Raw genomic sequence first — 10987 nt, 5'->3', positions numbered from 1 at the left:
AAAAAAAATTGGTTTGTTGTGATACATTACTTTCCCATGTAGTTCCCAGCAGTGCTGGAGAGATGGCTGCTCTTCAAGAAGTCCTTGAGTTCAATCACCAGCAAGTACATGGTGGTTCACAGCCAGCTGTAGTGGGATCTAATGTCTTCTGGTGTGCATGAAGACAACATACACAAAATAAATTTTAAAAAATCCCCAATGCTCACCTGCACCAGATACATCTTTTGCTCTGACTACCACAGCTTCTTGTTGACTGGTCAGTGCACAGGAAACATTAATGAAAGCAGGTGATGACATCTGCTGCAAGGCAGTGAAGTTGACTATTCTTACTAGGTAGATAACTAGGCCTGTTGTGAAGTAGGAGTACTTATGGCCAGAGACTTCTAGAAATGGGGAGCTGTGGACCTTGGAGAAAAGATAAAATACTTGTTTGAAAGAAGACAAATTAGTGTCTCAATTAGTACAAGAGTTAAAGATTCAGCTAGCCAGCCAGTAAGTCCTGAGCTTTTTCACCACTTTGGATGTATTTAAGAAGGGACAGAACAGTCCTTTGTAAGCATGAGGACATAAAGTAGGCTATGAGACAGTCACCATGCATGGCAGTCCCAGCGGAGACCAGCAGTTTGAGGTAACTACGTGGTAAGTTCAGATAGCCAGGGCAAGGTTGAGAAGCCATGCTTGAAATAGCATAGCACACAGCAAGCTCCAGGAAGATCCTGTCTCAGTAAAAACAAAAGGTAAAGGGGCCTGGGAAGAAGGCCCAGTGGTTACATAGTCATGAGGACTGGGGTTTGTATCCCATCACTTAAGTTACCTGAGTTTTTGGGGGGGCTTTTGCTCACTTCTAGTCTAGTCAAGAAAATGTTGGCTCAGGAGGGGGCTCAGGTTCAGATCATAGGTGGTATAACTATGAGGTGGCTCAGGAAAAAAATGCCTGTTTCCAAACCTGAGGATATGAGTTCAAGGACTCACATGACAAAGAAAAATGACCCCTACCAAATTATTTTCTGACCTCAGTATATTCTGTGTAGGATAAATAAAAATGTAATAAAAAGTGGTGGGCTGGTGATACAGTTCAACGGGTAAGAGCACCAACTGCTCCTCCTAAAGTCCTGAGTTCAAATCCCAGCAACCACATGGTGATTCACAACCACCGCAATGAGATCTGACACCTTCTAGTGCTACAGTGTACTTTTTAAAAAGTATTTAGGAAGAAAATATAGGGGCTGGAGAGATGGCTCAGTGGTTAAGAGCACCAACTGCTCTTCCGAAGGTCCTGAGTTCAAATCCCAGCAACCACATGGTGGCTCATAACCATCCACAATGAGATCTGATGCCCTCTTCTGGAGAGTCTGAAGACAGATACATTGTATACATATAATAAATAAAATCTGAAAAAATATAGCTGGAGAGTAATAGAAAAGGACATCCAGACCCTCTTCTGGTCGCCATACACATGCCTATGTATTCATACACAAATAATGTTTTAAGAAAAAATATAAGCTGGGCAGTGGTGATGCACACCTTAAATCCCAGCACTTGGGAGGCAGAGGCAGGTGGATTTCTGAGTTCCAGGCCAGCCTGGCCTACAGAGTTCCAGAACAGCCAGAGCTACACAGAGAAATCCTGTCTCAAAAAACAAACAAGAAAAAATATAGTGGAAATGAGTATGGGGGCATGCATTTGATCCCCATAGATGAGAGTAGAGGAAGATACATATGTTAATTCCAGGCCAGCCAGGGATACATAGTGATTCCTTGTCTTACAAGGTGGTGAGCTGGGAATGGGAAACACACACACCTTTAATTCCAGCACTTGAGAGAGAAAGAGGCAAGAAGATCTCTTGAGTTCTTGTTTGTTTTGTTTTTCAAGATAGGGTTTCTCTGTATAGCCCTGGCTATCCTGGAACTCACTCTAGAGCTGGGATTAAAGGCATGCACCACCACTGCCCAGCAAGATTGTTTTTAAAAGTAGCATTTATGGGGGTTGGAGAGATGGCTCAGTGGTTAAGAGCATTGACTGTTCTTCCAAAGGTCCTGAATTCAAATCCCAGCAACCACATGGTGGCTCACAACCATCTGTAATGGGGTCCAAAATCCTCTTCTGGTGTGTCTGAAGAGAGCAACAGTGAACTCATATACATAAAAGTAGCATTTATGTGGCTACGGAGATGGCTCAGCAGTTAAGAGCACTGGCTGCTCTCCGGGTTGAATTCCGAGCACCCAAATGGTAGGTAGCTCACAACTCTGTAACTCCAGTTCCTGGGGTTCTGACACCTTCACAAAGATATACACAGGCAAAACCCCAGTGCACACTATAAACTCATTAGAAAACAAAAGGAGGGGCTGGTGAAATGGCTCAGCGGGTAAGAGCACTGACTGCTCTTCCGAAGGTCACGAGTTCAAATCCCAGCAACCACATGGTGGCTCATGAGATCTGATGCCCTCTTCTGGTGTGTCTAAAGACAGCCACAGTGTACTTATGCATAATAATAAATCTTAAAAAAAAAAAAGAAAACAAAAGCAGCATTAATGTTGACTATCTAGAGTTGTACCCAGGCTTGTGAATAAGAGAGTCCAACATTTAATAAAAGTTTCCAGCAATTGGTTGGAGAAATGGCTTATAGGTTAAGACTGTACACACAAAGAGACATAATTGATTAAAAATATGATTAAAAATTAAAGATTTCCAGGCAGTCGCAGTGTGCACCTTTAATCCCAGCGCTGGGGAGGCAGAGTAGGCTGTTATGTGAGTTCAAGGCCACCCTGGTTACAGGGAGAGTGCTAGGACAAACCCTGTCTTGGAAAAGACACTAACGGTCTGGTGAGATGTCTCAGCGGTTAAGAGCACTGACTGCTCTTCCAGAGGTCCTGAGTTCAAATCCCAGCAACCACATGGTGGCTCACAACCATCTGTAACGAGATCTGATGCCCTCTTCTTGAGTGTCTCTTCAGAGAAGACAGCTAAAGTGTACTTATATTAAATAAATAAATATAAAAAAAAAAAAAAAAAAAAAAAAAAAGACACTAACAGCCAGGCAGTGGCTGTTGGGATTTGAACTCAGGACCTTCAGAAGAACAGTAAATACTCTTAACCACTGAGCCATCTCTCCAGCCCTGGTAATGAGAATCTTTTGGGAAAAGGGCAACAAATCTCTGTCCCCAGTACTGCTGTATCTCAAACTTTAACACTTACCTCTAGGCTCTCAAGAACTCTTTCTACTCCCAGGATTCTTAGCTCCCCAGTGTCTTCGTGGCCAAGAGTGAACTCTGTCTGGTTCATGTAAAAGCCAGGGATGAAAGGAATGAGGATTCTTTCCATGCCATTCTTGCCATGTTCACTGACCAGAGTTGCCCACCCATAGACTGAGGTGACTACCAAACTGAGCAGTTTGCGCAGCTCCTCTGACTCCTGTCGAACCTTGATTAGGCAGACATAGACCCCTGAAAAGGAAAGGCCCAGAGGCTCTACTGAGATAAAAAGGTTAGGGTAGGGAAGAAGAATGTTCTGAGCATCCAGTTCTGGTACACTAATAACTACTATGGAGAAAATACCAGAGAAAAGGAAACTGTCCTTGCAAGAAGCTGCAGCTGGACTCAAGTCAACACTCAGCAAATATTAAACAATATGGGGCTGGAGAGATGGCTCAGTGCTCTTCCAGAGGTCCTAAGTTCAATTCCCAGCAATCACATGGTAGCTCACAACCATCTTAATGGGATCCAATGCCTTCTCCTGATATGTCTGAAGACGGCTCCAGTGTACTAACATATATAAAATAAATCTTCTTTTAATAAAAGTTAAACAGAATGGCACAAGCAGGTAGAAAGTGCTGAGGAGACTAAATCTTTTTGAGAGTGATTCTGCTATTCCTCTACGGACTAGGCTGCTGGTCTAGTGCCCTCCCTTAAAGTTAAGGAGCAATTCCATCTGCATCTTGTTCTGGAACTTTCTAAAGATCTATTCAGTGTCTAGCAGGTTTCTGAATGAACCTTTTAGTGCTGGTTCATTACCCATACCACTCAAGTTGAGAGGGCTAAATTTAAGAGCTCAAATGGTATATTGTCCTGCTTATACCTCCCTTCTTCCTCCCCATCTCTGCCTCCCTCTCCTCTCCCCTCCTCCACCAAGTACACACACACACATACACACACACATACACACACACACACACACACACACACACACATTTTGTTTGCAATACAGAACTTGAACCTACCACATGCCAGGTGATCACTGGACCATTGAGCATTCGCAGCCACCTTTTTTTTTTTTTTTTTTTTTTTTTTGGACACAGTCTCACCAAATTGCCCAGATAAACTTGAACTCACTCTGTAGACTAATCTTCATTTTGTGATCCTCCTACCTCAGCCTTCCAAGTATTGGGATTACAGGTTTATACCACAAAGCCTAGCTAAAGCTTCTCATTTGGGGTTAGTTCATTTTATATCAAGTCATCTGAATGTTAATGACATTCATTTGGAATATTAAAATACTGTGCTACATGTTGAAAACTAAGCCTGAGTATGATGGTACATGCTTTTAATCTCAGCACTCAGGAAGCAGAGTCTAGTGAATCTCTGTGAGTCTATGGCCATGCTGGTCTATATAATATGTTTCAGGCCATTCAGGGCCACATAGTGAGACCTTGTCTCAAAAAAACAAAACAAAACAAAAAGTAAATTATAGATAGTAAAACAGCATGTTTTAGGTGGAATGCACTAATAAAAGTTTGTGGAATAGAGGATACAGCTCGGTTAGAGTTTGCCCAGCATGCAGAAAGCTCTAGGATTGATTCCCAACAGTGTATAAATTGAACATGGTAGCACAATTTACAATCCTAGCTCTCTGGAGGTAGACCATCAATCAGAGGTTACTCTTGTTTAAGGCCAGCCAGAGATACATGATACCTCAAAACAAAAAATACAACCATTTGTTGAGTGGGTTGAGAAAGGCTCTAGCAATTGAGAAAACACAAATATAGTTCAACAGGAGGGTGACAGGTATAGAAACAGGACCCTACCTTTCTCCATGCTGAATTCTGAATGGATGTGAAAGACTTTACTTGCTGGAATGTCTAGTAAAGTATTGCTGAACTGCACATGGCACAGCATAAGGGTCTCAGGAAGAAGAACTGTCTCAACAGCCAAAGCCTGACTTGGGGTACAGGATCCTAAGAAGTGGAGAAGAGTTACGTAACTGTTAGCACCAGGGACTTGTAAAGGAAGGAATCATGGGGGACTGGAAAGAGAAGGTCAGTGATTCAGAGGACCTGAGTGCAGTTCCCAGCACCTGCACTGGGTAGCTCAAAACCAGTAAATCAAGGTTTTTGACTGCTACGCACACTCATCTACTCCAGTCACATCCAAAATATCGGGGATAAAATCCTGATTAAGGATAAGAGGCAATAAGGACTCAAAAGGAGTTCTGTGCCTCCTGGATTTCAGACAGTTGCTGGTATCCCCTAACTCAGACGTGTTCCAGATTAGTCTTTCCAATCGTCAACACGCCCTCATATTTAAGCATAAAGGTACCCCAAGAATTGATTTGTTAATGGTTAAGATTGGGCACTATTTCCTGGTCAACACAATGTTTCTAACCTATCCTGGTTTATTACCAAGCTTCCCATAACTTGTAATTTCTCTCTAGAAAACTGCCTTGCTAGAGCTAACAAGGGTCAGACACATTCCTTAGGGCAATAATAGTTTACAATAGCTAGAAATGTTTCACATACTAGAGAGTGATGAAGGGCTTCCCTCACTTAAGGACATTAGCTAGGAGTGTCAGGTCAGACCCTCCTAGTCATTGCCTCCAGCAGAATCAGAGGATTTGCCTAGGAATACCAAAATGCCTCAACAGGGAGGGCTCCACTCCTCTTCACACCTGACCACCAAATCCCACTGACCTTGATGTGCGGTCACTTGCCTACATGACTCTTGTAATTTGTCCTGCTTGCTGTATGCTACTTAAGCCTGCTTTTCACTTTGTGTACTAGGACTGGGACTTGAAGAAGGACTCGCAGAGGGACTCGAGTTGCACTTGCACTGGCGCTCAGACTAAGACTAGAACTTAGATGGGCTAGGACTTAGATTCATGCAATCCGCAGTCCCCCCGGCCCAGAGGACTTGGGCCCAGGGGATGCAACACCAGTTCAGAGAAATAGCTGCTGCTTTAGACCCAGTATGTTTCAGATAGCCTCAGATGTACCTCAACTATTGAGCTGCCAGATTTACCATCTCTCTTTTGCAATGACTGTAAAAGTCTGATGCCATTTCTAAGAAATACATTTAGATCCTATACTTCATGTGTAGTCTCTGCCATCATTTCTTCCCCTACGCCTTGTCGACCTGACTAGGACCCCGTTTCTCCCGCGGGTTGAGGGAGGCCCAGATCGGCCGGCCCGTAGCATTTGACATCCTTGTATGGGAACCTGCATACATGGCAGACACATACACATAAATCAAAATCTTAAAAAACAAAAACAAAAACAAAAAACCCCAATATGTCTTTAATTCCAGCACTCTAGAGCAGAGGCCAAAGTTCAAGGCCAGAATGCTTTACAAGGTGAGTACTAGACTAGCCTGGGTTACATAGTATAATAGAATGCTTGCTTACTTAGCATGAACAAGTCCCTACCATTGATCTCCAACACCACAAAACAAACAAACAAACAAACAAATAAATCCAAACTTTAATCCAGTCATAATTTTTGAAATCTCATGGATTTCAGTTTATGTACCAAGACCAAGTCAAGGGCTAGAGAGATGACTCAGCAGTTAAGAATATTCATTGCTCTTCTAAGAACCCAAGTTCAGTTCCCAGCACCTGTAGTGAGATTCTAGAATTTTGGTTTCTTTAAAAAGCACAGATCCAGGCAGTGCTGGCGCTTGCCTTTAATCCCAGCACTTGGGAGGCAGAGACAGGTAGTTTTCTGAATTTGAGACCAGCCTGGTCTACAGAGTGAGTTCCAGGACAGTCAGGGCTATACAGAGAAACCCTGTCTCGCAAAACAAAACAAAACGAAACACCAAAAAAAGCTTTTTCAAGGTGTTAATCCCAAGGCCACACTTGGAATATGGGGCTGCTCCAAAGCATCTGACTATGATTTGCTTCGTGCTTTAGCAGAGGCATGGTTTTGCCAACTGCAGATAGTTTCTATGATTTTGTGACATTTGGAATTATGGGAACTTTTCAGAGGTTATATAAATGCTAGGGCCCTAAGAAGTGGGATGGGTGGTGTTGAACATTTAGGGGGGGTTGGTTTAGGTTTGTTATTAGTCATGCTCGAAGAAAAAACAAAAGGAAAGAAATTAGATTCAGAGATTTCTTTCTCCTTTCTCTGCTATGTAGTGATAGAGGGTGAAACTGGGGAGGCAGGGAATAAAGGGTGGGAAAAAGAAGAACCCACAAAGTAGCAAAGACAAGCTACAAGCACCCATGTAAGATGTTTGGCTGCTGAGGCCACCTACATTCATGTGCACATACCCACATACCTACACACAATTTAATAAAAATCTTTATAAAAATTTGGGCCAGTTTTGAAGTAAGATGAACTTTTTTTTTTGTTTTAGTTTTTGAGATAGGATCTTGCTATAGGCATTCAGGGTGGCCTTGAAAATGCTGCAATGCTTGTGTCTTAGCTTCTCTTTCTTTTTAAAGATTTTGAGAGGTTAAAATTTTCAAACTGTACTGTGGGAACTTAGCCGTTAGTTGAACTTAATGGGAGACTAGCTCCCAGGACTTAGAAGAATGGGAAACTAGCTCCAAGAACTTAGAAGAATGGGAGACCAGCTCCCAGGACTTAGAAGAATGGGAGACCAGCTCCCAGAGCTTAGAGACCGGAGTGGCCTGGCAGGAAAAAAGAAAAATGAGGTAACAAACAATTGCCAGGTGGCTAACCTGCTTCTGAACCCTAGCACAAGCCAGCGCCAATCAAAGACTACCCCATACTTTCCCCTGCCTTAGTTTCCCCTTTTCCCTAGCAACTGTGTGGGTATAAAAACCTGTTTAAATTTTTGCTTAGGGCCAGACTCCTCTACCCCTACGTGGGATGTGAGTCTTGCCCAGCACTGAATAAAAGAACCTCTTGCTGATTGCATCAAGTACGTGTCTTGGTGGTGTTTGGGGTCGTTGTTCCCGAGCCCTGAGTGTGGGGTCCTTCCCCTCCTTTTTTTAACAGCCCTTACAATTTAACAAAAATGATTTATTTATTTTTATTTATATCTAGGTAAGAATGTCAAATTCCCTGGGGTTACAGACAGTTGTAAACTGCCATGTGAGTTCTGGGAATTGAACCTAGGTCCTCTATGTTTCTGTGAGGGTGTCAGACCCCTGGAGCTGAAGTGACAGATGGCTGTGAGCTGCCATGTGGCAGGGAATTAAACCTGTGTCCTCTGGAAGAGTAGCCATTGCTCTTAACCTCTGAGCCATTTGTCTAGTCCATGTCTTAGCTTTTCACACGCTAGCATTACAGTTATTTGCTACTAAGCATAGCCAATAAAAGGAAACATTAATCTAAAGGAGTAAAATGATTGAGGGAAGATGAGCAAGGTGGACATAACAGAGGCCCGTGGAGAAACCCCTTACCTCTGAGGTTGACATTTCTACCTGTGCTGATGAAGAGTTTGAACACAGTTGCATTGGGGATATTGGTGAGGTAAGTTTTCGGGTCATAGCTGAATGTCAGTTGTGATGATGCATTGACTACTACCTGTCAGCAAACCAAAGGAAAATCACGTTCCCTCCATTGTTACTCCTTACTTATTTCAGCCAAAAGTATCTATTTCATACAAATACAAAATTGGCATTCTGATGTATTTGAGAAACACAAAATCTGTTTACTTCTGAAAAGTTATTATTTTATTTTGAGACAGGGTCTCATGTATCCCAGGCTAGCCTGCATCTCCCTTTATAGCCTAGGATGACCTTGAATTTCTGATCTTCCAGCCTCCACCTCCACATCCCCAGAATTGGTATTACAGGCACACCTGATTTATGTGGTGGAACTCAAACCCAGGACTTTATGTACGTAGTAAAGCACTCTACCAACTGAGCTATATCCCCAGAAGAAATACTCTTATTTTGTTTTGAGACAGAGTCTTACACTGTAGCCAAGGTTGGTCTGGACCTCACCGTGTAGCCAAGGTTTTCCTTGAATTCTAGTTTCAGCAATCTTGCTTCAACCTCCTGCATGCTGGGATTACAGACATGTAGAACCATACTCACAATGGTCCATTTAAGATTTATTTTATAAGTGGGAATGTGGGCACATGCATGCCATGGCATGTCTGTGGAAGTTAAGGGGCAACTTTTTTCAGAGTTGGTTCACTCCGTCCTCCTTGTTTAAGACAGAGTCTCTCTTGTTTCTGCTACTAAGAAAGCATCTGGGGGCTGGTGAGATGGCTTAGCGGGTAAGAGCACTGACTGTTCTTCTGAAGGTCCTGAGTTCGGATCCCAGTAACCACATGGTGGCTCACAACCACCCTTAATGAGATCTGACACCCTCTTCTGGTGCGTCTGAAGACAGCTACAGTGTATTAAGCCAGAGTGAGCGGGATGGCAGAGGTCCTGAGTTCAATTCTCAGCAGCCACACACATGATGGCTCACTGCCATCTGTACAGCTACAGTATACTCATACACATAAAATAAGTAAAATAATCTTTAAAAAAAAAAAAAAGAAAGCATCTGGCAGGTTGCTTCCCGTCTCGCAATAGGAGTGCTGGGATTACAGATGAGTATCACCACATCTGGCTTTTTGCACTGGTTTTGGGTTACCTACTAAGCTATCTCTTATCCCTCATGGTGCTCCATCCCCTCCTCACTATAAAAATATGGAATGCTTCACAAATGTGTGAGTCATCCTTGTGCAGGGGCTATGCTAACCCTCTCTTTTACTAATCTTTTTTTTTTTTTTTTTTTTTTTTTTTTTTGGTTTTTCGAGACAGGGTTTCTCTGTATAGCCCTGGCTGTCCTGGAACTCACTCTGTAGACCAGGCTGGCCTCGAACTCAGAAATCCGCCTGCCTCTGCCTCCCAAGTGCTGGGATTAAAGGCGTGCGCCGCCGCCACCACCACCCGGCTTAATCCATTATTTTTTATTTTTCTTTTTTTTAAGATTTATTTATTTAATGTATATGAGTACACTGTAGCTATCTTCAGACACACCAGAAGAGGGCATCAGATCCTATTAAGATGGTTGTGAGCCACCATGTGGTTGCTGGGAATTGAACTCAGGACCTCTGGAAGAGCAGTCAGTGCTCTTAACCGCTGAGCCATCTCTCCAGCCCTTGATCCAATTTTAGAATATGCACCGAGTCAAGCACTCATAGTGATCTCTTAGAACAGAAATCAGATTAGTCATAGTTCTGGGAAGAATTCTAACTGCTATTAATGAAAATTGCTTTTTTGTTTTGTTTTTAGGTGGGGATGGAAGCCAGGGCCTTGTGCATGCTTGCAAGTGCTCTCTCCGCATGTTCCCCTAGCACACTGACTGTTTTGGTATCTGTTAGCAAGTACACTTCTATCCTAGGATGTTTTCTGTATATATAGCCAGTAAATTCATAGTCACTCTAGTCTCTTGAGCTGTGGTGCAGTTGGGTGTACCTCTCGAAACGTTTTCACAACTCCGGGGATGTCATGAAAAATTGTTGCAGTTCCTGGGTTCCTAGCCACTCCTACTCCAGTGACTGTGTCTGTCTGTACAATATTGTTGGGAGAAATCATCCACACCCCAGGCTCACCTGAGAAAAGACCAGAGAAAGTGCTTGGCTATAATTTTCAGTTTAAATTCATAAACCACTTTATTCAAAGTCTCAATCAGGAGGCATGTTTTCAAGAATGTAGGTAGCTTTCTAAATGTCAGACTCCCCTTCCTATATCATGCCAGCAAACAAAATCTACTTACTGCCTTCAGAATAACATGAGCTAGTGAGGTAAACAATATAACTAATCTTAGAAAAAGTAAAAACTGCATTAAGCCTTCTTTTTTTTT

General features: G+C 42.8%; 1 protein-coding gene and 1 pseudogene across 7 annotated transcripts in view; both read right to left on the bottom strand.

Annotated features, from left to right (window-relative positions):
• Nucleotides 1-10987, bottom strand: part of Nup210l (nucleoporin 210 like) — a 107681-nt gene that overhangs the window by 3922 nt on the left and 92772 nt on the right. For 4 of the 7 annotated variants that reach the window (XM_031374590.1, XM_031374592.1, XM_031374588.1 and 1 more), the window contains 5 exons: nucleotides 10600-10736; nucleotides 8584-8707; nucleotides 5021-5170; nucleotides 3196-3443; nucleotides 207-405 (listed from right to left, as the gene is read on the bottom strand). In XM_031374590.1, the coding sequence (XP_031230450.1) occupies nucleotides 207-405; nucleotides 3196-3443; nucleotides 5021-5170; nucleotides 8584-8707; nucleotides 10600-10736 (858 nt within the window). Of the gene's footprint in view, nucleotides 1-206; nucleotides 406-3195; nucleotides 3444-5020; nucleotides 5171-8583; nucleotides 8708-10599; nucleotides 10737-10987 lie in introns of those variants that run through there. The other 3 variants (XM_031374589.1, XM_031374593.1, XM_031374591.1) reach the window with 3 other exon arrangements.
• Nucleotides 9823-9910, bottom strand: LOC116094513 (annotated as a pseudogene).

Source organism: Mastomys coucha, unplaced genomic scaffold (genome assembly GCF_008632895.1).
Source record: "Mastomys coucha isolate ucsf_1 unplaced genomic scaffold, UCSF_Mcou_1 pScaffold16, whole genome shotgun sequence".
NCBI lineage: Eukaryota > Metazoa > Chordata > Mammalia > Rodentia > Muridae > Mastomys > Mastomys coucha.
The sequence above is the reverse complement of the archived record's forward strand: the minus strand, read 5'-3'. Positions and strand labels throughout refer to the sequence as shown.